Source organism: Colias philodice, chromosome 14 (genome assembly GCF_061535455.1).
Source record: "Colias philodice isolate Cphi_HAF_F1 chromosome 14, ilColPhil1 Martin Lab GWU primary, whole genome shotgun sequence".
Classification (NCBI taxonomy): domain Eukaryota; kingdom Metazoa; phylum Arthropoda; class Insecta; order Lepidoptera; family Pieridae; genus Colias; species Colias philodice.
Window position 1 is genome coordinate 1,918,715 of NC_143099.1, and position 26,821 is coordinate 1,945,535.

A 26,821-nucleotide genomic window follows, 5' to 3' on the forward strand; every position below is an offset into this window, starting at 1 on the left:
ACCTACGTTATCTAATATCTAATATACATATACATCTATACAAATATTATAAAGAGGAAAGGTTTGATTTTTTGTTTGTTTGTTTGTTTGTATGAATTGAATAGGCTCCGAAACTACTTGGCAGATTTGAAAAATTCTTTCACTGTTGGAAAGCTACATCATTTCTGAGTGACATAGGCTAGGTTTTATCCCGGAAATCCCACGGGAACGGGAACTATGCGGGTTTTTTTTTGAAAATGCGGGCGAAGCCGCAGGCGGAAAGCTAGTATATTATAAAGGCGAAAGTTTGTAAGGATGTATGGATGTATGGATGTTTGTTACTCTTTCACGTAAAAACTACTGAACCGATTACAATGAAATTTAGCACACATATAGAGGGTAACTTGGATTAACACATAGGATAGTTTTTATCCCGGAAATCCCACGGGAACGGGAACTATGCGGGTTTTCCTTTGCAAACGCGGGCGAAGCCGCGGGCGGAAATCTAGTAGGTACTTTATAGGGCTATGAAAAGTTGCTACATCAAGGATTGTTAAATCATTGATGAAAAGTTTATAGTGCAATTCGCAGTGCATTCAATGAATTCAGGTACGTACTTTATGAAAGATGTGGGTTTAAAAATGGTACAAAAATTTTGAAATCTGTTCGGGAAATATTGATAGAATCTATACATATAATAAATCTGTAGAAGGGTCTACATTGAAAATATTGAAAAAATAAATAGCAAGGGGTGTTACTGGATCGATACCAAACCCAAATATGTGATTAAAAAAATTTTTGTCTGTCTGTCTGTCTGTCTGTCTGTCTGTATGTGAAGACATCACGTGAAAACTAACGGTTCGATTTCGATGAAACTTGGTATAATTATACCTTATTATCCTGGGCGTAAAATAGGATACTTTTTATCCTGAAAAAATACGAAGAAAAAAAATAATCTTAATTTTTCAGTTTTATCCATAGACGTTGTTCTTTAGAACAGCGAACACACGTTGGGTATTATTATAGGCCTAGCCGTATTTGAGTCCAATAGACATTTATAAGATGTTATTGTCAGAGTTACTCAAAATGGAGAAATAAACCATCCACGCGAAGACCGACATCCGCGCGGACGGAGTCGCGGGCGGAAGCTAGTACGGACTAAAACTAAAAAAATAGATTTAAACCTTCATCAGCGAAGTTCCCTGTACGCACAGCCTGTACGTCTTCTTTCTTTATTATCTTTACTTTATTACTATTATAAAGGCGAAAGTTTGTATGGATGTATGGATGTATGGATGTTTGTTACTCTTTCACGTAAAAACTACTGAACCGATTACAATGAAATTTAGCACACATATAGAGGGTAACTTGGATTAACACATAGGATAGGTTTTATCCCGGAAATCCCACGGGAACGGGAACTATGCGGATTTTCCTTTGAAAACGCGGGCGAAGCCGCGGGCGGAAATCTAGTATGAGAATAAATTGAAATTGCAAATAAATTATAACTACAAGATTTTTACCTAGACACCAAATCCTTCCTATATGAAAGCAAAACAACAGGATAAACCAAACCAATATATTATTTAAGAAATTACCAGAAGTATCTATTGATCTTCTACTGATTTAGATAAAATTTTAACACGCTATAAATATGAACCATTATGTACATATATACGGGTATGGGTAGATGACCAATTTATGACTTGCACTGCTTTAATTGATACCAGTTATTTGTTTTTTTCTTTTCTCATATTTTTGTCGTATCACTTACAAAACTATGAACCATGCAGTAAATTCAAACATTGTTGTACTAAAAGCTACAGTTATTTAAGGTACTGACAGACGTGCTCAAAAAAAGCATGCTAATAAGCTTGCTTAAAATTAGCATGCTCTGCAAACTGTTCACATTTGCCAGAAATTAGCATGCTTGATTTAAAGCATACTCCTAAATAGGCATGCTCAAAGCAAACGTACGGACAGACGTGCTATTTAGCACCAGGCTCTCGGCCAAAATGGATGTACAAGTATATAGTGAAAGTGCTATCCGTACAAAACTTAATAAAATAATCATATTGCTTGCAACGGAATTGTGTAAGAACATTTTGGTGAAAAATAAAAATGATAACATATTGCGGTTTAATTTTAATTAATTGCACAAAACAGTCGTCCGCCGCAGATCGAGACAAAATGGATAATAGCATGCTTATAAGCAAAAATGTTCAGACGTGCTCGGAGCTCGCCCCCCACCTGCCCGCGCCTCAGGTAGCATGCTCGAAAATCAAACGTCGTTTGATTTTTGAGCACGCTCTTAAAAAGCATGCTCATTACTAGCAACTAGTGTACACACGTGCTACTAATGAGCACTTGCTCAATAAAAGCATGCTTTCGTGCTAGTAATGAGCACGTGTGTCCGTAGCTTTAACATCAAGATTAAAGCACGACCGCTTTATACGGTTATACTTTCAAACTTAATCATAGAACGATAATAAAAACAAATTGACATTCATTGCTGATTCAGTATGATAAAACATTCCTAGACACCTATTAGAAAAGCAATGTACGTCAATTGCTATAAAAAGTAAAGTATTATGATACAAAACCATAATGACGCAAAAAGTTAGGAATTCGCAATGTTTCGCAATTAGATGGAGACAAGCGTATGCATTTAAACAAGAGAGAAAGAAATAAAAAATGAGCATAATGAATGGGTATTAAATTTAATGCACTTTCATAATTAACTAACCGTTAGAAGTGTTTGTAATGTACCCTGCTTAATTTATTATTTAGGATTAGGGCATGCACCCGGGTTTACCCGGTTCCGAAAAACCCGGGTAAACCCGGGTTTTTTGATGATCTTGAGAACCGGGTCTGAATAGTATGAAACCCGGTTCTCCCGGTTCCGACCAAAATATTAAAATATAAAGTATTATTTATATTTTGCTGCATTATTTTAACAAATTTATTGTATCTGGCAACGTCAGACTCACGTGCATCGCGAATTTTCGTGCCACGCCTCAAGCGTGGCTCCGATTGGTTGTCTAACCTTAGATGCTATAATTAGTTTCCTACGGTTGTATTACCAAAAAAAATTAGGCTTCGAAAATGACAAAAATTAGGCTACAGAAATATTTTTATTAGATTTCTCGTGAATTTGAAAAGCTGTTAATTTTACTGATTCATATAATGATCCAGTCATGTTTTTGTTTTTGGTATCAAGCTGAAATTTATATCGAATACTAAAGTCTTCGGTCCCTTTTATGTGAAAAAGTCGAACTCACAAGCCAACGCATCAAAAGATACAGCCGTAAATGCTGAAAATTTTCGCAAATTTCGACATTCGCATGGGACTCAAAACCTACAGCTGGGTACTTTTCATGTTTTTATGTGATATTATGATAACAAGAGCGCCGAGACAACCGTCAAAACGCTAAGGAATAGAATACGCTATCGATATAAATTGAAATAAGCGTATGATGTTTTGCCTAAGGAATTTTCATCCAGTCGAAATTAAATAAATTGTGCAAAACACAATTAAAAAAATTTTTTCGAGATCAATGGATAAAAAAATAGGTTTTTCGTAGAAACGGTAGCTCCTAGGAAAAAATGTATTTAACCTTTTTTATAGATAATTTTATGATGTACAATTTTGGTTCCAGGTGATTGTATGATAAACTTACCGTCTCAGCGAAAATCGCAAAAAAAACTATTCTTTTATTAATTGACCTCGAATAAATTTTTTTCCGAATACCGTAATGACGGGAGATTTAAATATTTTATTTTGAATAAATTTTGGCAAGATTTGAATTTTGGTCGTGGTCGTCATCGTCGTTAGTAGTTCGACCGAACCATTACCAAAATATCATGAGCTTATGTCAATAATTAGCGTTAGCAATTTCTATTCCTTGGCGATACTGACGTTTGACTAAGGGCCAAGGTACTTTTATAAGACTGATAAATAAAGAGAAGTATTGAAATTTTGTTTCTTTATCAATTTAATAAAATAAGACACAAGCCGCGTAAAATAAAAGGCCTATCAGGTACTTTTACAGTAACTTAATTTGTTTAATTTAGTATTTTTTCCGAAGTATTATAAAAGAACCGGGTAACCCGGTTCTACCCGGTTCTGAGCTCGATTTGGAACCGGGTTTCAGAAACTTGGAACCGGATCCGGTTCTGCATGCCCTATTTAGGATAATCATGTTATATAGCGTTGTAAAACTTTATAGTGTACTTATATGTAGAGGGGAGGGATGACCGCCTCCTTGGTACAGTGGTTGACGCGTGAGCGTAGAACCGAGGGGTCCTGGGTTCGATTCCCGGTGGAGACGAAGAAAAAAAAATATCTCGGTCTGGCAGGACACCGAAGGCTGATCACCTACTTGTCCCTAAAGAAAATCGATCAGTGAAACAGATGTATGAATAATGCATCTGCCCCTTAGGGCGCTTGTGCACTACAAGGAATTTTACTGTCCGGCATTCCGATTTTTTACGGTCCGGTGTGGCATGAAAAAACCGATGAATTGCTTGTGCACCTGTCCGTCTTTACTCGGATCAGTGCGGTACAGTTCAAGGAAGTTTGGCGGTATAATGCTATCATAAATGATTGTTTTTGCATTTTACAAGAAACAAGTAAAAAATATAGAAGGTGAAATATTATATTACTTCGTTATAATAAAAAGTAAAGTTCCGTAAGAGATTTAAAATGCGTGTTTCACTTATTTATTTTAATCGGTGACGAGGAGCTAAAGCTATTCCCACTTGAACTTTAATTTACCAACACTTACTTAGATAATAATTATAGGTCAATGCTTGGTCAATGTATATAAAATAACAATACCGACTTCTCAAATCTCATTGCCAACTAAAAGAAAGTAAAACAAGAGCTTGCTTTTAATTGGCATATGCAGTGAAAACAGTAAAATCCAAGCAAGTGGGCATTCGAAAACAATTATACCTACAGCGACTCGTAGACACAACAAACCATCCGGAATAGGGAAAAGTAAAATGTCGGACAGTAAAATTACGTATAGTGCACAAGCTAGTATATAGATTAATGGCGTGCCATACCGGACCGTAAAAAATCGGAATGCCGGACCGTAAAATTCCTTGTAGTGGACAAACGCCCTTACCCCACTACGGGGACACGGGACTTCACTACACTATATGTAGAGGTGCTTATAAAGCAGCTGTTTTAAAAATTGACATAATATACAGCAATAAATACAATCATCATATTGAAGTTGAAACATTTCATGAAATATTCAAGTTTAATCAGATAATTATGGCACATCATAATGCACTGTATATTGTATGGATTATTTCTGATCTAACTTATACGCCTGAAAATGTTACCCTAGATTTATTCAACTTTGACATTTGCGTCCATCTTTTCTCGTTATAGATTAATTATTATTTGTTAATTGTTCCATGTAGCAACTACCATCATTATAGATTATAGAGAGGAATTTTAAGTACCGAGATGGTACCGAGCAAACCTTAAATTTTAAAAGTCAAAATCGATAAGTAAATCCTACATAAAATGGAATTTCAAAAAGGTTTGAAAATAAGTTTGCGTTTACACAATAATTGTTTATGCTTTATGTACCCAACCTGCATATTTTGGTGCTACCTTTTTGGAACAATAACACAATATTAGGTATCTATATAAAATAATTCTTTATGATAAAATCTTTACATCAATTTGGAAGAACGAAGGCGAATTGCAACAAGGTCGTTGACGCTCCTTACAATTTGGTATATTATCTGTGACAAAAATATTGCAGAATAATAAATGTAATAATAATTCTTGCATGCACGAGACAAAAATTTTATAACATTTGTTTTGTTTTTAAAAATATAACGCAACGGATTTTGATGCGATTTTTTTTAATAGATAAAGTGATTCAAGAGGAAGGTTTTAGTATATAATTTACTAGCTTCTCCCCGCGGTTTCACCCCCGTGGCTCCGCTCCTGTTGGTCGTAGCGTGATGATATATAGCCTATAACCTTCCTCGAGAAATTTCGAGCTTTCTAACACCGAAAGAATTTTTTAAATCGGACCAGTAGTTCCCGAGATTAGCGCGTTCAAACAAACAAACAAACAAACTCTTCAGCTTTATAATATTAGTATAGATTAGGTTTTAGACAAAGCGGGCGAAGCCGCGGGCGGTAAGCTAGTGTTTTATAAACGTTACGGTGAAATGAAACTGACCTCCTTAAGAAAAAAAAACAACGCAGGTGAACTAAGTAATTAACTATACAAAACAATAGTCTTGTTTAGTGGGCGTTAATTAATGACATTTGTTTTTTTTTTAGAAAATAAAGGCATTGTTCGATAAATGGATGTTGACAGCTGTCGCTTTTTATACGTAAAATCAGCCAAGTGCGAGTCGGAATATGATCTCTTTGATTAATTATACTTGTATATATAGTATATTATTATTAGTCTGTGATTATACAATTGTATTTTTTATTTTCTAGAAAGTGAAAATTTTGAAAAATACATGTAACATGACGCTTCTTTTTCACTTGTTATATTTAAAAACGCCTTCAAAGGAGGTTCTATTTTACACTATATACATATTATGTATCTTTATATTGTGTAAGATATTGTGCGTACTGTTCCTGACCTACTACGCAAAATTACGACTGATGTCCAAAAAACCCAATGTTAACATGAAATTAGGAATGCAAAAGTAAGTATGTATTACATTCAGAGGTATTATGTACAAGCAATGCACATATACATAACTACACGATTGCTAATGTAATTTTGCAGGCGTGAGTTTTTTGTTTAAGATGTTTTCTATGATAGAGTGTTTATAAAACAATATGATATTTTGATTACCTATTTATTAAGCAAATAGATATTCGTGTAAATGTTAAAACCAAATTTTAATTTTTTGAAACAAATTGGATAAATATTAAATGCAAGTTTAAATCGAATACTATTTCTGCCTCAAGCGTATTAAGCTACATAATCACTACATAGTATAAAACAAAGTCGCTTTCCCTGTCCCTATGTCCCTATGTCCCTATGTCCCTTTGTACGCTTAAATCTTTGAAACTACGCAACGGATTTTGATGCGGTTTTTTTTAATAGATAGAGTGTTTCAAGAGGAAGGTTTATATGTATAATAACATCCATTAAATAGTGGAGAAGTACTGTTATTTTTGAGGTTTCTAATGTGATGTCGTAAAAAATTACATTTTTTCCGCTTACATTGCAAACGCAGGCTGAACCCTACGAGTTTTATCAAAATAATGTACTAAGTATTATACACATTGAAAAGGTCTATAGAAAAGTCCGCGATGGTATATGTCTATCTCTTATGGATAACCCACAATAACTTTTTTTTGTCATTTACTTTTTACGACAAATAATGGCTAATTTTCGATGCGATTTTAACCAATACAGCATTAATCCTTAACCAATTAAATACCTTCAATACATTGTTCATTTAATATAGATCTATATGGGCCTTTACACCGTATGATTTAAGTGAATATTTTCGAAGATATTACAGATTTAAAAATTGCGGGACGTAGCGTTTGCGGTGGTACCGGCCGGCTGGCCGCCCGGCTATAATACCTATTTTACACCCGTGTGCAAAGACGGAGCGGGCCGCTATGTTTTTAATTTTTATATACAACGTTCACAGTTTTGCTGTAGTTTATTTAGTATCAGCATTGCACCCGTGCGAAGCCGGGGCGGGTCGCTAGTTATGTATAAAATTTAAAAAATATTTTCAGCAACTTATGTTCCACTAAAATTATTTAAGAATGAAATGCATAAACAACTGGGTCTTAAATTACATAAACAAATGAAGATCATCATGCAAAATTAAGACACTTATTAATAAATCATTACTTTTACACCTGTAACAGGTATTTTAGCATATCATAGTCATTAATCGAAGAAATTGGACATTCAAGAATATATTATGTCTCAGTATTGTGTCATTTTGAAATTTTGGAGTTACGCAACTTATGAATTCATTTACAATCAGTAGAAAGTTATTAAAAGGGAACGTAAATAACGTCATTCAAATTGTAAATATTGGATAACTTTCGTTTTTAATGTTTTGTAAGATAAGTAATATGCGCCAATTTTATTACTTGGTATGACAAGTTTTGATTTAAGATTAATAATATTAAATATCGTCTGAAAGTAATAAAATTTATCGTCTAGGTGGAATAGAAAGCTGATTAGTCGATTCTTAATTATCGATTAGATTAATTAGATAATCTAATCAACACCAGCATATCATAAATCCATTTTGTTTTCGCGGAAAACACACGATAATTGTTGTTTTTATTGTTCAAAAAACTGACACAAAACGGGCAAATAATCTGTACTAATATTATAAAGCTGAAGAGTTTGTTTGTTTGAACGCGCTAATCTCGGGAAGTACTGGTCCGATTTGAAAAATTCTTTCGGTGTTAGATAGCCCATTTATCGAGGAAGGCTATACTCTATAGGCTATATATCATCACGACCGCAATGCGGGTGAAACCGCGGGGAACAGCTAGTGAAGCAATAAAACAAAAGAAGTTAATTATTCCCCCTAATGTTAGATTGTTAAAATAATCGTATTGAGTCAACGGGCACATAAATCAAATGGGTCGAATCGGTCAAATGCGTTAAAACAATGGTGGTGAAAGTTGTGAAATTTATTTTTAGAAATTATGCGCGACGTATTTTAATACGTGAATTAATTTTTGTATTTGATGAATGTGATATTGTATGCATTTTTCGTGTAGAGCCTTTTGATATCTATAAAATATTGAAAGCGAAGTTCCGTGTCCCTTTGTAGAAACGTATCGAGGTAAGTTTCTTTCTAGTAAATGGTAAAGCCGATTCAAAAGTGCTTCTAGAAGAAGTGTAATTGAACAAATAAATGTTTGAGTTTACGGGTAAGTAGAAAATCAATTCAGGTAGGCTAGTCTTTTCAATTTCCAGATACGAGAAAACCCATAGGTTACCTATGTTTTTTCTGCCTGGGGCCTGGGGGAAGCTGAATAAATTTATGTGATTAACTTGAGCAATGTAAAAGGAAATAGGCTTTTTGATCTGAAATCAAGAGACGCGCGCGATGGAATAAAAAAGGTTAAGACGATACACAAAAAAAAATCTACTGCTTGGCGGGCGGAGTCTAATAGCTCGCTATCGCGAACGCGGGTGTGCGCGAAGTCATTCTTGCAAACTCGCCGCGCTGCCGCTGGCCGACTCGGGACAAACATGTATGGAGTCGTCATACAGTTATAATATTCTTATACATATATTGAATTGTTGATTTATTGGTTTTATTTTCTTGCTTATAAACAAATAATCTTCTTTTTAACAACTACTTAGACATTATTAATAATTATTATTATTTCGTAATGTTTACTTTATTACAAAATAATACAGGTTATAAATAATCTTTAAAATAACAAAAAATATTGTTACTCTGAAAAAATGAAATGGTACTCAATAACGCGGACTACTGAATGGATTTAGATAGAATTTGATGCTGACGTAGATATTACGTCATGCCCAGAAATGAAAGGTAATATTTCTGAAAGAAGTTATAAACCCTAAAGCGCGTCACACACGGTGAAGATTTTATCTTAAGATACTGTTATATTTTATATTACAGTATCTTAACGCATCCGGTATCAGCGTTCGGACCATCATTTTTCTTTTTGTCATTGCGTACTAAGACTCCTGTAGAACCGCCATCCTGTTACATATGACCCACAAAATTTCGCGTCATTTGTAACAGGATGTCGGTTCTACAGGGGTGGGTGGTACACAATGACAAAAAGAAAAATGATGGTCCGAACGCTGATACCGGATGCGTTAAGATACTGTAATATAAAATATAACAGTATCTTAAGATAAAATCTTCACCGTGTGTGACGCGCTTAATTCTTCTCAGTCAAAGTCAAGAGTGGAAGATATCACTAATACAGTAAAACTGATGCGAAACTTTGGATGTTAATTTGTATATTTTTTTGTTAGTTGTTACTTAATCACGTCAAGACTACATTACCAATTTTGATAAAATATAGCTAATTGCCTGGATTTACACATAGGATACTTTTTATCCGAACTGAACACTTCTGTGGGATAAGACAGGATTCACGATATAATCTAATTCCACGCGGGCAAAGCCGCGGTCGGAATGATATTTTTTTAAATAAAAAAATTGTTTAAAAAAACCACAAAATATATTGACGCATGTATTTATTTTTTGCACTCTATTATAATTGTAATTATTCATTACAAATAATCAAAATAAAATAGCCAGAACAAAGTTAGGCCCTGGTAGGGTAGGTAGGCAGGTACAGCAATGTGAGACGAACACTGGCTTATTTATACCAATAATAATGTATTATAAACATTAAATTAAGTTTACTTTCTAACAACAAAAATACATAATATTAGCTAATGTGAAAGCGAATCAACCAATCATCCCACAAAAATGAAATGTGCACACAAATATTCATCCAAATCGGTTCATGTCATTAGGAGGAGTGACTGCAGCGCCATCTTCCGGGCCCAATTGTGTTTCCAGATCACCCAGGAACTCAATTTAATATACTTACACAAAATTTTTCGAAATGAAAACTCACATTACTATTTACTATGTAAATATGAATATAAACCTGTTTTATTACTAAGCAATTTCCCGCACAGGTGTAGTAAGTATAAATGAAATAAATATCAACATCAAATTCTTTATACAACATACTTATCTACCACCTTCTAAGAAATGTAATTCTTGAAATTATTTCGTATTTTTTTAAAATATAATACTACTCCAATGAGCTCCTGTTCCATATTATGTCCGCCATACTTCCACTAAGTTCACCATGATTTTTTATTTCTTTGCACTTTGTTGCTTTTTGCTAAAAATGGAATCATGCGATAAAAGCTTTGATAACATACATTTTTGACTGAATAAAGGTACTTACGAAGGAATGGATTCACATTGTGAACAATCAGTGGGTTTATTTTCCTTCTGGATTCCGGATTTCTGAACAGATTATTTATGCTATAAATGAAAAAATCTTACACATTCGTTATGTACTTAAAACAGGGGTACATATCAAACATCGTCTATAATACAATTATCATCAAATTTAAAATAAAACCAACTTACTTCATTAATTTGTTCCAATTGTAAGCATTCTTTTTCCTCCAACCTTTATGTTTCTTCTTCTTATTTTCTTTATTGTCCCCATTTGTCTCATTTTGTCTTATCGTGTTGTCACCCTTTTTTACGATTGCGCGAGCGACACAAGTTCCCCGTGTGACGGCCGTAGCGGGAATGACTCGTGCAGCGATCGGGGTAGGAAGGTACAGGGCGGCTCTCGTTATATTGGCTGGTCGCGCGCTAATTTCAAGTATTTCTTGTTTATTTCAAAACCATCGCATATTTCAAAATTCTAACACGGTAGACGTATAGGTTGTATATTTTATAGTTAATATCCAAAAAGTCGTAACTTTACGTTTGTTATTTTGAAGATGCCAGAGATTAAAAAAAAATAACAATGATAACTTTGTATTTTTTTTCTATCGAGAAAATATCATGGAATCATGTTTCTAAAACGGTAGACGTATTGTGTTACTATTGAACTTTCTTGTCAAGAATTTTCATCACGACAACTTTAATAATATAAAAATTACGAAGGTTTGAAAAGGGCCGTAAATGTTAGAAAAATTAATTCATCACCTTAATAGTTGGATTGTTATTGAACGAAGCCGCGGGCTACAAGATGTTACGAAATAAAATATATTGAAAATAATATAATATAAAACTTATAAATCGTTATATATGCGATTTATGAATAACGGAAGGAATTATATTACAATTTATATTATATGCATATGAGTTGTACGGAAAGCGTAAATAACACACATTTCTTCGACTGGTTTATTTTGCAATAACATTTATAGTTATTATTATTATCAACAAGCTATATGCTTTTTGTTTTACACAAAATAAGATATTTTATTCTGAACTGTAAATACGTACTTACCTCGTTACAGGATTTTATTTAATTATCTGTAACAGTGTTTATTTTTTACTGGGCTTGTAATACAAGCCGAATTGCTCGTCTAAATTTCTATCTAAATGTTAATTCTTGCAGTATTGTAATTTGTAATATGATGGCTGATAAAAGTGAAATTTTAACATTTTATAAGATTGATATTACAACTGTTTATTTAATCTATATGTCACGAGCGTTAGCGAAATCTAGTAGTTGTGTTAATTTATAAATTAATGAATACAACATTATTTTAATTTATTTTAAATTTACCATATTGCGTTCAAATGTTCTCCAAGATAGTATAATTCATAATACTTATAGCGTAAAACCATAGAAATCCGAATAACAAACTGTTATTTAGATTTGTATGCGTAAAACCAACGGGCTTATAGCTTCGATTCCTAATGGATATAGAAAAAAAAATTCTCGGCCAGGCAGGACACAGAGGGGTGATCGTTCCCGTACTCTCAAACTGATCATATACATCTGCCCGATATTCCAAGGGGAGACGGGTTATAATTTTTATAAGTCGTTAATAAAAATGTCATAAGTCTTTTACTTGTACCAAAACAAAGTATTGCGTAAACCAACACCTTTCTCACAACCTTTCAACCTATTCAATACCATTCCATTATAAACCCTATCTCTAGCAATATAAGCTTGATAATAAGTTAGCAAAGCATTGTTGTGGCTAATGATATTTTAGATGGCTATTAACCGTACTATAGTCACCTTCTGATCCTATTCAATGACGAGACACTTTCACGTAAAAATGATTACAATAGTATTAAAAGTACGTACTGAATATTAAAATAAGATAAATGTATTTTTGGTTCGAAAACCGACCACCACCATTGTGCTATAGATTATCTCCTTAGGGTCAGGAAAGAAGATTTAAAGGACTTAAAATTTTTTCGTTCAAAATATCTATTAAAATTAAAATAGCTATCCTGTAAAATTTTTCATCTTTTGCTATACACTGTAAACTCCAACCTGACCATACATTATTTTCTCCGTATGAAAATCTAATTCCGTTACAAAAACATCTAACAGGCTAGGCTTTACCGCAAATCATAATCCGTTTGCCACAGTTACGTAACGGGTTGCTATGCTCCGATTCTCTCTGGGTAATGGGCTTAGTATTTGCATTATAGTTTGCGGAATTCCTCATTATTGCACGCCTCATAAGCGAAGCGTTGAGGTGGGTACTACTGTCACTTCGCGCAAAACATCTGATTTTTCAAACTTAAAATGTCTTTATGTATCATACATTGCACTTGTAAGATAATACATACACACACATATTAAGAAAAAACACTATTTTTAACGTTCATGATATTTTTGATGTCATTTTTGTTATTTAAACTAGTTAAAAAACAGTTTAAAAAAGTTCTGTCTTGGACGTCCGTGTGTCTGTATGTGCGGATCCTTTTTCTTGTTAACACGATAGCGACCGAAATACTTTACTAATCGAGTCTTTTTTTTTCTCTTACGCTTGAGTATGCTCAGGAATAGAACCCTTTCATTTTTCAGGGTCTGATTCGATGTGGTTTAATTGTTATTAAATAAACAAAAATAATAATTAATAAATATTTATTTAAAAAAATTATGAGGCGTGCACTTTTGGATTTTCCAAATTATTTTGCTCTTTGGAGCTGATAATTGCGGTACTAAGTGGAATAGACTTTGATCAAACAGAAGTGGAGCGGATAGGATGGTGTAAATGGGATTGAAATTGGGTAAAAATGATAGAAAGTAGAAGTTGTGACCCGTTTGATTAAATCTACCAACCTATAAAAGAGATATATGCTTAATGCTTATGTTGATATTACTAATTTCTTTTATAAGGAGTTAGAGAATATATCGAAAAAGCTCGTTTTAGTGTTACGAAAATATGTTAAAACAATGAAAGGACATTAAAAAGATGTACAGTATCATTTCCGATCTATGAATGCATTTAACCCATTAGGTCAACGACATTCAACAGGGAATTAGTTCTCCCGTGAGGATGTATACTGCTATGGCCAAGTGCAGGGTTATGATAGCCTCAGAATGACCCTACAACTAGGTTAGCTCCTACCTCCTACAAAGCATTTGTGTCGAAAAGGCGATATTAGCACTTTTTCATTATTCATCACTTTTACATTATTTTCATATAGCATATGAAAATTGATGATGAACTTCGTAAACAAACGCAATAATTGAATAACTGGTTCACTTGTTAATGCAAATTAAAAATTCTTACAAATAAATCAAGGTACCTTCATAATTTCCTAGTATTAAATCAAAGTTATACAATAGAAAATAGAGGAGGTAACGTAAACAATTACTTATTATAGCAACACTATAACGTTTCATAATTAACTAGAACAATAAAGGCACAGATAATATAATATGTAATAGGTAAGATTCATCGATGTTTTAAAGTGGAACGGCCTTTCGTATCGCGGAAGTATTGCCAGCATGCAAAATATGCGGGTATTAATATAATGCATGCTATTTATAATAACAAGTTAAATGGAGCAACATCCATTTAAAAAGGGTATTTGTGATAGCTTTTAAGTGCTTTTTTAAATATGTGAAAGACTAAAAAGTAGTTAACTACCTATATTTCAGTTGACAAAGCTTATTTAAAACTTAAATATGGCAACAGCAATGAGATTAATAATTATAGATACCTATATTACTCACACTATTTTTAATTTTAAGGCATAAGCTAATATATTATATATTTTTTTTTAATGTGAGATTTTAATATCGTTTAGGATCCGGATATGATGAAACATTAAACACATATTAACTAGCAATAAATAAGTTTTTGATACTTAAATTCAGTTCTGAATTATTTTAGGAAAGATTTGAATAAATTGATAAACTGACCTCGCCATCTAAATCAATTAGGTGGGTAGGAATTTATAATAGCGTTTTACCATGTTTTACTCAAACTCAATTTTATTAGTCATGTCTTCTTTATAGCGCCTAACTATTTAGTAAGATGTGATAATACAATTAATACATCGAATGAAGTAATCACTGGGTTAGAAAATAGTTTACCGATAAGGGTCAAGAGAAGATCGGACAAAAATCTCTACATTTTGAAGAAAAGTTTTCATAAAAAATAAAGATGTCCTAAAAAGCTGTACTATGGGTTCTTACACTTATTTATGTAAACAGTTAACGCTTCTTGCAACTAAAAAGTATATCTTTTAACTTTATAAAAAATAAAAACCTGATGTCACCAGAGCTCCCGGATGCGGTTGAATCAAGAGTATTGTGTTCCTCATAAAAACGGGACGCGAGTGTTAGTATGGTAATGAAAGAGTGATGTTATAAGGGTTAAATTAATGAAGAAGAGGTTATTTTTAAATACATGCCGATATTTTATAAGATAATACTAATTTTATAAGATCTAAAGAGCAAAAAAAGGGAAGGGACCTTTTTTTTTTAATTGGGAATAGGGAAGCGCTTGACCACAATCTCGCCTGATGTTAAGCACTATTACGCACTGTCGACCAGTCGCTGGCGACTCAGTCGCCGGCGACTGTGACTTACTATAGTTTAAATAGGGGCTTGCGCACTTAGTCGTCAGTCGTCCAGGAGTAATCACAGTCGCCGGCGACTGAGTCGCCGGCGACTGGTCGACAGTACGTAATAGCTCTAAGCTGAGATGTGGTCTAAGATGGAACGCGCTTCCCTAGAAGGTAGGTACCTGTTCACTCTACACTTGAAGACCCCCATATTGTAGGTACTCGTCGGGGAACATCGCATACCTACGCATCGAATTGTGATTCTTACGTCGATTTTAGGAACATCGACGAAGATAAATGATTTGTCAGATACAAAATAAAGGTAAATAAACAAACACATAAATCTAATCCTTGATGTTTTTATGTTAAGGTTGTATTGCAATTCATATCTTACTGCACATGTACCTACTTCTGAGTAAATACTTACTCATGGTATAAAACTAAAGTTTACAATCGTGTTTTTATCTCAATTACACATAATTTGTTACGACTAAACTAATACGTCATATTAAAAATGATAAGATTTTTTGTTTGTTTCGATTTTCTAAATCTAAAACTACCCGACCGATTTCAAAAATTATCTTCAACGCGAGCGAAGCCAGTCCAAGCGCCTAGTAAGTAAATATAGGCTTGGTTCCGCAGCATTACTCCATAGTTCCGATTGTTGTTACACTAGTTTCATAAACAAATAGTAACCTTCAAAATATAAATTAATTACGCTAATTTAAATATAACTTTCCCCATATTTTAGCACGTTAATATATGCGTAATATATTGCTACATTTATGGCAAGTGCAATTTGCTGGCAATATGTTCATGACAGGAGCGTTGCAGTTTCGCAAGTGGAGGCCGTGTACGAAATGCGATGTGCATACTTAATCATGTTTATAGACTTGTAACGACGGTTTATGTAGGTTTTTTGAAGGTACTGTTATTACTGGGAAATTGGGATAGAGGCAAATATATTATATAAATATATATTTTGAGATATAGCCTGGACACTGGACCCGAAAGTTGTAGCTCTCTGTTTGTAAAAGAATTTCCAAAAATTGTCAACACTATCATGAGAAATATTGACATAAAATCAACGAATACTTTATATATTTGCGTACTTCTAAACGGATTTTAGAAGTTCGCAACTAAAGTATCTGTTAGGGTAGCGATGCGGCTTGATGAGGCGATTTGTGAAGCGACAAGCCGCACGAAGAAAATTGACCCGTGTGTAAGGTGCTTAAGGTAACTAAGGAAAACTGCAATAAAGGTATTGGCACAGTATCAGAGTCCTGTGACATTTGTTTCTTACACCGATTCACACCTAACATCAGTATAACATAACATAACAAATTAAATAGGTATCTGAAATTTTAAATTAAGAAAAATTTTATGTATCGTTTGGTATTGTGTCTAGTTTTGTGATTTATGCTTCAAATAAAGGTTACTTTTAATGATAACAATTAATTATCAATTGTTAACAACTCTACTTTTATCTATTTAGAATCTACCAAGTGACTACACAGTGATTAGCAAGGTCGTCAAGTTACTAAAACCTAAGCCATAAATGGGGCCGAATAACAACAATTATCTCGACCTAAAATTACTAAATTGGATATATATATGTCACGGCTAAAGGTAGGTGAGAACATAAACTTAAGATTAGCCGGCTAAACTTAGGTTTATTTTCGACGAGGTGTTAATGTTAGTTTGTTCTATCTTTAGCCGGCTAAACTTAAATGTAACCGCAGGCCTGTGGCTAAAAATGTCGGGGTGGGTAGATTTGGTTAGCGCCGGGCCGGTGGAGGGCTTGAGGGGCCCGCACAGTGCCAGAAAACACTCGCCCTGTTCCTTACATGTATTATAGTAACCAAATCTACCCACCCCGACTCAGGGCAGAAAGCTGGTGGCTAGGTTAGGTTAGGTTAGAACTCTTAAGACCCGCACGAGCCGAGCGAGCGCAGCGAGCGTGCTGCGGCAGCAGCCGGCGAAGTGCCAGAAAACACTCGCCCTGTTCCTTACATGTATTATAGTAACCAAATCTACCCACCCCGACATTTTTAGCCACGGGCCTGCGGTTACACTTAAGTTTAGCCGGCTAAAGATAGAACAAACTAACATTAACACCTCGTCGAAAATAAACCTAAGTTTAGCCGGCTAATCTTAAGTTTATGTTCTCACCTACCTTTAGCCGTAACATATACATATATCAAGCTTTATATTGTTGCCCAGTAAAAGATGAAAATTGGATTACTAATACTGCCAGTTACTTGTTTTATATGACAGTCATTGTTGCTTTAAGAGCTTTTTGTACTTTTGATTAGAAGAACTTGACATTTATTTATCAGGTAAAATCTGATCAAAGACTTCTCCATAATACTTCAGCTGAATTTGTTGAAGAATGAAATCTTATGTGAATCAACAAAAAAAATATTTTTTTAACTTAGTTGCATCATCAGTACTTACTTTTCAGTTTTCACACTACGACATAAAACAAACTCAAACTTAAATATTCATTTATCGAATGAGACTGCTTCTAGAAGCACTTTTGAATCGTCATAACATAGTTTTAATATAAATTATTTAACATAGTTTTAATAATTGTATCATATAAATTTTCACACGCAATGCCATCGATAGATACTTGTATTACAACATGGCGACCTTGCTATGTCTTAGATTCGTACTTGTTATCTAAACATTCTCTTTGTCGATCGTAAATATTATTACGATTTATAATTAGCTTTGATTTCGAAAATTAGAAAAAATATGGACATTTGTCATTTTCAAACATACATAACAGCACAATGTATGGATCTTGGATGATAAACGTTTGAGTTTGAATTATTGTAAATTTCAAATTATTATTAATATACCCGCAATTAAATAAGCATGTGATCATAATCAGTGTTGAACGACTTGAACCAACAGTGATCTTGCGCCAGCTGTTTTGCAAATACCTTTGTATTTTCATCCCCTGCAGTTTCAACCCTTATAAATGTTACAGACAACTTACCGGAATTAAAATAAATATTTACCTAATACCTATGTTATAACTTATAATATTAGAAAATTATCTCTATGTAAATATTTCAGTCTGAAAGTGCGTGTCGTAGTTACTTAGCAATAAAATAAATAAAATAAATAGTTTGTTATTCAATGACGTAAACATACTTGTATAGAATTATGCAATAGGAGTTGAATGTTGGCAGCGAAATTTTATTAATTATCTATAGTCAACAGCTAGCTTTCTTGGATTATATCATCGAGTATTTGGTGTCGGCCATTTATAAAAAATTCAAACGGCAGAAAAACTGACACCATAAATCTATACTATATACTAATATTATAAAGCTGAAGAGTTTGTTTGTTTGTTTGAACGCGCTAATCTCGGGAACTACTGGTCCAATTTGAAAAATTCTTTCGGTGTTAGATAGCCCATTTATCGAGGAAGGTTATAGGCTATATATTATCACGCTACGACCAACAGGGGTGGAGCCACGGGGGTGAAGCCGCGCGGAGCAGCTAGTTTATAATATATATTATATATTAGGTATATATACTTAGGCAAAATAAGAACCGCAAAACAATGACTTTATCATGGAGTATTATAACTTAGAAGTCCTTGGGATAATTCGAATACGATAAAAGGTTAGTTCTATAAGGTCATAGAGTCCATTGGCATAGGGCATAGATTATAAAAGCCCTAGTCAACACGGAAAGTGAAAGTGACTTACCTCGAAGTCGTTACGATCCCGCACCACCATTACTTTTTTGAAGAAAATCTGGGGCATATCGTCACCTTTAATTCCACCACAATTATATTTAATTAAATAATAATAGTTTCAAAATCACTTTAAATTTTTTTGTCCGCATTAATTTTGGCTGTATACGCAAAAGTCACTGTCATTTTTTAATGTCATTTATGCGCGCGAATTTTCAGATTTTTTTATAATTTTTTTTTTATTTTTCACCTTCCACCGTGCAGTATCTAATTTAGATTAAATTAAATGAATATTTCTTGAATTTTGTATGCTAAACAGCTGTTATATAAAATTTTGACACGGAACGTTGCCTTCTAACGTTGTGCATTGGACTAACCACAAACAAGTATAATGTTTACAAGTACGAAATGCCGACTTGGGTTGGCAGTTGGCACTGTTGCAATATGTATATTTTCTATCACAGATTTGGTCTCTATTTTGTTGATAGTAAGGTATAAATTTATTCGAAATAGCTTGCAAAATTCGTGTCGATAACCGTTTGGCCTGACTATTGCGATACCTTGACTATATGAGATCAATCCCGATTAATTTACTATATTTGCAATATTTCTAGAATATACGTTTCATTACTAGATAATATTTCAATAAACACTCTAAAATCGAAGCATTCCTTTTTTTTATCGACAAAATGTAAACTCTATAATCTATATTATCGTCCTCGAGAATAGAAATGTGTTTCTTTTTCTTTTATTGCAATATCATGAAATATAAATAATTTAAAATTACTAAAAAATATCGATAATTTGGTATTTATGGCTCTGTCAAATAAATTAATAATTATACGCTCTAATACTAGAGCGTATAATTTATTTTCATACATACGTAGTTAAGAAAGAGTTAAAAAATTCAAATGTTTTAAATTAAAACCTTTTATTTAACGCTGAACTTTAATTAATGAGCGAATTATGGATAGTAGTTGTATACGTAGTATATTATTATTAGTCTGTGATAGTAGATAGTATGTAATGTCACAAAGGTATTGTATATGGCTATATACTAGGAAAACTTGGTACGGAAAGGATGCACTGTACACGGAGCGAGTTTCTTTACCATGCGAAAACATCTTTTTGTATATTTACGACATTTTACATCCTAAGGATGACTTTTTAGTGATCCTAATTATGTTTCCATTTACGGAATTACTGTATCACTAAAATACATACATGTGGATATTTCAACGTTGTTACGGAACCCTACAGATCTTTTCACTTATTTTTATCGATGGAGGTATAAAACCTTTTTACTATATTTAGCTGCAATAAACTCGTTGCTATTCAGAAGAAAATTCCACTTTCTCTGAGCATGTAGTTTATCCGATTTTAGAAGCAGTTAGCATATTAAAATGGTAACGATACGTGTGTAACTTCCTGATTAATTTGCATATTTGTCTGTTTTTAAATATTTATATTGAAGATTCTATTTCAGTTTGTTTTGGTCCATAAATATTAAATAGAATGTTTTGTAAAAAATAAATATTAATCTATTTTAATAATTAAATTATAGTTAATTAGTTATGCATCAGGGAAGAAATGTAAATATACTACAAATTGAGTATCTATGTTTATCATTTGGGTTTAAAAATCAAGCTTAATTTGTGAGGTTCAGGGACGAAATAAAATAAAATATGAGGTACCTAATAGGTACCTACTTAACCCTTTTAATTACAGAAATAAAACTCCTTATTTATTCCCAAAGAAGATATTGTACTCTTATTTATTTATTGCCTATTAATTGCCTATAAATACTTGCAAATTGTAATTTTAACTATTTATAAAAAATTGTTAATGAAGTTTGAAATCTGTAATTTTTACGGTTTACGCCTGCACGTTTACTTTAGCAATATTGTAGTAATGTGAAATGAAATATTTATTGCGCACTCAATTAATAATATAAGCCTGTTTAATTGGATTTTCTTTAAATTTATATTGCAATGGCAAAAACCGATTTCGTCAACAAATCATACTAACTTAACCAAATATAAGTAAAGTGATCCCAATATTTTGTACTTGTTTTTATTGAAGGAAATGGTATAATAATAAAAAATTATCGTCTCAGAATCTCTAAAGTATGAAATGCGTATTACATGGTATTACTAATAATTTTATAGTTCGGACTAGGTACGCAATATAAGTATGAAGACATCTTGCAAGTTAACCAATAACTATAATGCGTCTACAAAACTGGGATATTTACATTTAATATTTTAATAATTATGTAGGTAGTTAGTTAATGACCAGGCTTTGCCATAAACATTGCATTAAATTTTTAATTAATTGTTGCTCTAACGGTAAAAATAATAAAAACAATATGACAACTTAAATATATTATCTACTAATTGAGACGATCGAAAGATTAATATTGTGTTACGTAAATCGGAACATGTATTAATAAATATGTATAACATTGTATAATAATGTTTGAGATTACAGAACACTAGCATACCTACTACCCGCGGCTTCGTTCGTATCGCGTAAGAGTCGCTTCGCATACAAATCTTTAATTAAATATCAAGTTTTAGTACTTAAAAGGTGACAGATAGAGAGGACTTTCAAATTTAATATTCGTATAAGTACTAGATATTTTTTTAAACTAAATATTTTATACAAATCAGAAGATTTGCGCAAATTTAAATTATTTTATTGTATTCAAATACCTCCACTGTACACACCTTCATTCCTCATCCCTCTTTTTTAGACTACCTACTCATTTGTCACTCTTAAAATATACAAAAAACGAAATTTATTTATTTATTTATTTAAATTAAATACACACAACAGGTCACGATCTTGCCGGACCCATAGGCGACATATCAATTTCGGGAGCAGATCGCAACCCAACAAAATGTGTACAATTACTAGTTACTACTATAATGAGATACAGCTTACAGTTATTTAAAGCGTGTTACAATAAAATCATAATTAAAAAATCAATAATTAAATATTAGATATAAGAGAAAGACAATTAAAATAATTAAAATAATGCTTTCTTATACAATAATAACAAAATTACAAAATTAGACAACTAGGACATCATTTCACTATTTGACAAACATGTTCTTTAAATATGTTTATTCGATGATCAAATATATCAAAATCGGGAAATTTTTTGGATAAATCATTGTATAAACGGCAGAAACGAGATATAGGATAGGGTATATATATAATATAAATTATATCGTATAGGTATATATAAATTATATCGATACACTTAAAAATATAATAATATACTGTAATCGGACCACTTATAATCGTCACAAAGCAGATGTTTTTATTACATAATTATTATGTCAGTTAATTCCACATTTGTTTTTTTGCCAATTTAATTTTTCGAACGATACTTATTAAGATTGATAGCAACACTGAAAAACGTGTCGTGCTTGCACATCACGTTTCCACGTTAGATAATATAATTTCTAATTGCTAAATATATTTTTAACATGACTTTATTTGCGCGATTGTTGATTAATAAAACATTGTGACGGGTAATTATTCACTTCCATGTAACGTAATAGTACATATTATATTGATACGAGTTTCAGTTTGATGAAAGTTTAGATAATAAATATCATATTATATAGTTGTATATCGTATATAATCACTACATAGTTTAAAACAAAGTCGCTTTCTCTGTCCCTATGTTCCTTTGAATGCTTAAATCTTTAAAACTACGCAACAGATTTTGATGCGGTTTATTTTAATAGATAGATTGATTCTCGACGAAGATTTTAATTTATTAGGTAGGTTTTATGAAATTAATATAAAATAGGTCAATGAGAGATTCATATTTAAATACTTATGTGTTTGTTTTTTGTAGTCTATTGTCGTTATTTTAGTAACGTACCTAGCGGTCAACCCTACACGTGATTTAGGTAAAACTTTATAAACAGTTAGATACCCTCAATTTCCATAGTGCGGTAGATTTGAAATTTTCTGTTTTTCATCAAACATTACCTGTGATCTACTTAAAGTTTAACCAATAATTAGACTATACTATAATAGAAATCGGCCACTGATACGACCCAAAATGGTAAGTAGGTACTTTTTTGCTACTTACGTTTAAATCAAATCCACTGGCGATCCAAGATCTCCTGCCCAAGAGTAGACCTGTGACATACTTCCTCCTCCATTTAGCTAGCAAGCCATCGTTGCTTCTCCTCCTTTTCGAGTGACGATTCACAACATACCGATCCATTGTCCTTGCTCACCAACCGTTCAATGAACACCGTCCAACACAAAACAAACGAAACGATGGGTGCGACCAACGGACGTGCTAAAACTAACTCATAAAAAAAATCTTCAACGCGATATTAAGTTATATAAATTAACCCACTAATTACGAATATGCATTAATAATATAACGCGACCGCGATGTTTAGAAAGTGAGCTCTATGGTCGGGGCGAATTCTTTTTTCGAATTTGACATTTGCCTTTTGGCGGGCTATCCAGACGTCGTCCTTTGACAAAGTTTACACGGTCAATAATATACATTACACTTATTGTTACCTTATTTGTGTTACGGTATGTTGGAACGAATACGGACACGTGACCCGAATGAGGTATCTTCGTATGCGGCACCTGCTATATCGGACAATAGATCACTCGCTATGCGGCGCATCAATTCGTCCTCCATGTAAGTAGGTAATTTTCAAACCTACATACTCCGCCAAGGACGCTGTAGGAGTCATAATAGAATTTGTTACAGTTCCACATATAATAGTCACCTGTGAGAAATTTTCGAAAGGGCATGAATAATTTATATTTGCCCTATTTTCTTTGTATTTTCTATTTGAATACTATACGTATAAAAACCAAATTAGCGATTATGTACCTACCTATTTTTTTAATGTTTTAATATTATAAGAAATCAGTAGTAGGTACATTGGAAAACAAAACAATTAAGTACTTACCGGTTATTTTCCATATATCTATGGGCTATGTACATTAATTGCTTTCGGAATACATTATATCTAACCGTTATAAAACCTGAGTTATTTTTTAAATAGTTAGTTACTTAGTAAATAGTTTACCTACTATGAAAAAAATGTAAAGTTGATCTATAAATTAAATTTTGCCATAAAATTATTATTACATTTAAAATAAAGTGTTTTATGTAATAAAAATAATATCTCAAGAACTAAACAAGATTTTTTTTAATGTCAGAGCAAGCAAAGTAGCAGGTGGGCCATCTGAAGTTCACCACCGCCCATAAGTACCTACTTGTAACACTAGTAGTTTTACAGGTGCTTTGCCGGCTTTTAAATGATAAATATTAAAAATACGCTCTTTTATTGAATTTATTAACTCATTTCTTAATGTAATAACTAATAAATATACTTCCGTAGTAAAACTCTACCATATTACTTCGACATTAAATATGTATATCAATCGTGATACATTAATAGTGTACATTTTATTGAATAAACAGATAGTCAGGGAATCATTTTAACATCCAATAAAAAAACAATTTTCTTTTGCCAGTCACATTTTAAATCACAAAAGATTAATCTTTTCAAGAAAACAACATATTTTGATGTGAGAGCATTACGGGATGGTAATTAATGTACAGCTGACATGCAATAATATTATGGAATACACGCAAGCAAAGTCACAGGCTCAAAGTAAGTAAGCTCTTCAATAGTTATTATGAATTTTCTGCTACTAACTAAATTATATTTCTGTATTTTGACGGTTCAAAAGCGCATATAGACGAGTCTAGTTGTAGTAAGTATATATATATGTAAGTCTAGTTATAAATACTGTGTATAAATGTTGAATCTAAATACAGTATTTTGCACATTACTATCAAAACTTTGCAGGAGAGCAATAAATGTTTCGTTTACTGCTAGTTGTTCTCGATCGAAAATAAACTTATGCAGATTCTTAAAATAGATAGTTAGCGCCAAAAAAGCGATAGTTATTTTCAAATCGTTAACCAACATCTTGTCTAGTAAATAATATGTAGGTATATGATTTGTACGTATAGTTTTGTATGTAGGATCATTGTGTGTGTGGAATGCTGGAAGGACACCTTACAAATGCGCATAAAATCAAAAGAATCCTAAAACATGCGGGTTATGAAACTATGTTATTTCCGCAGACCCGTAAAATCGTATTTTCCTACTTTACTGCTTGGTAACAAAAAAATGTTGTAGTATTTTTTCTTTAAAATACATTGGCTCGTCTTTAAATAGTAGGCGTGAATTTTTCAGACATTTGTGAAGTAGAATATAATATATTACAACCTTTAATAATAATAAAGTTTGTCTCCGATTAAAAATATATTTATATTTTGTAGTCGCACCTTCACAAGTACCTTTAACTCTGTTGTAATCATGGAAATATACATCTATATTTTTGTGGTTGTAATATGACGGTTAGCAACATTGAAATGAAATTGAAAAATATATCTCATATAAATTCGGAAGATATATAATAATCATTTCCTCATTCCTGTAAGTAAATATACTGTATTGTGTAATCAACGTATTATTTAATAATAATGTAAGTTTACAAAAATAATACAGATTAAAACAAACGTCCAAAAAGCTGGTATCTTCACAAATGTACACAAAAATGTCAAAATGTCACAACCGAAATTTGACAATGATGGGTTTCAAATAGTTTCTTCGAAAAAATCTTTTAAAAATAAATCGACTAAAGTGCCCCGAAAACCGTCTGATTTTTCCGTACAAAATATTGATATAGATTTGGTGAAAGCTCAAAGGTAAATAGAAAATTGTGTGTATATATAATTTTTGAGGTTATATTATTTCTAAAAATACTTATTGTTAATTTTCAGGCAAATAGATTCAGCTATTGAAGTTTTACAGGAATCACAATATTTAAAAGACGTTATAAAGAGTGTGAGTAACATTATAGAGAATAGAAAAGTCACAGAAATAGTTTGTTTTGGTCTCGGTCACATAGGAGAGTGCAATATTTCCAAATATCAATTAGCGTTGTTATTATGCATTACACGAGCTGTAGAGCCAACGAACGTTCTAGTACATGATCCTATATTTACTAGCCAAGAGTGTGAACTATTAAAACGCAATAACCTTAATATTATAGAAAAAAACAATGAGGGAAGTTATGTAATATCAAAAGAAGGCATTACTTTAGTTTATTTACCACATTGTCCTAAACAGTTGACAAATAATTTTCTCTGGAGTAACTGGGGTATAAATTTGGAAAATTGCATTCTTGTATGTAACAGCTTTACTGCGCTCACTGAAAATCAGTTAAGCAAAGTGCTATCAGAGACTGTTCCCTACATACATAAAATATTTCCATACACAACTGAAGTATTGTTAGAGAACAATTTTATTTACAAAGACATTTTTAACAATACATCCATTCATTATTTTTCAAAAGAAAAATTGCACACTGTTCCATCAGATTTCTGGTTAAAGACGGAGAAACCAGAGTACAAAGAAACCGAGGAGTTCATAACTTCTCTTATGATTGAGAAATTGAATATTGTTTGAAGGTCTG

General features: G+C 32.5%; 2 protein-coding genes and 2 long non-coding RNA genes across 5 annotated transcripts in view; 2 read left to right on the top strand and 2 right to left on the bottom strand.

The window, feature by feature from the left end:
- Positions 1-23,590, bottom strand: part of LOC149482664 (uncharacterized) — a 94,876-nt gene extending 71,286 nt beyond the window's left edge. Inside the window, exon 1 of one of the 2 annotated variants that reach the window (XM_089703235.1) lies at positions 23,382-23,590. In XM_089703235.1, coding sequence (XP_089559361.1) covers positions 23,382-23,519 — 138 coding nt within the window. In that variant the 5' untranslated portion in view covers positions 23,520-23,590. Of the gene's footprint in view, positions 1-19,280; positions 19,645-23,381 lie in introns of those variants that run through there. The other variant, XM_089703236.1, reaches the window with a different exon arrangement.
- Positions 1-26,821, top strand: part of LOC149482663 (uncharacterized) — a 382,500-nt gene that overhangs the window by 71,715 nt on the left and 283,964 nt on the right. Inside the window, exon 2 of the long non-coding RNA XR_016316586.1 lies at positions 6,956-7,697. This is a non-coding gene — a long non-coding RNA (uncharacterized LOC149482663). The remainder of the gene's footprint in view (positions 1-6,955; positions 7,698-26,821) is intronic.
- LOC149482667 (uncharacterized) lies at positions 9,899-11,673 on the bottom strand. Its single transcript, XR_016316595.1, has 3 exons — positions 11,134-11,673; positions 10,946-11,007; positions 9,899-10,879 (listed from the first exon to the last, which is right to left on the bottom strand). It is a non-coding gene; the product is annotated as an uncharacterized LOC149482667 (long non-coding RNA).
- Positions 25,880-26,820, top strand: LOC149482668 (SRR1-like protein). The gene is made up of 2 exons (XM_089703314.1): positions 25,880-26,051; positions 26,127-26,820. The coding sequence occupies exons 1-2, from the start codon at positions 25,909-25,911 to the stop codon at positions 26,812-26,814; spliced, it is 831 nt and encodes a 276-aa protein (XP_089559440.1). The 5' UTR covers positions 25,880-25,908; the 3' UTR covers positions 26,815-26,820.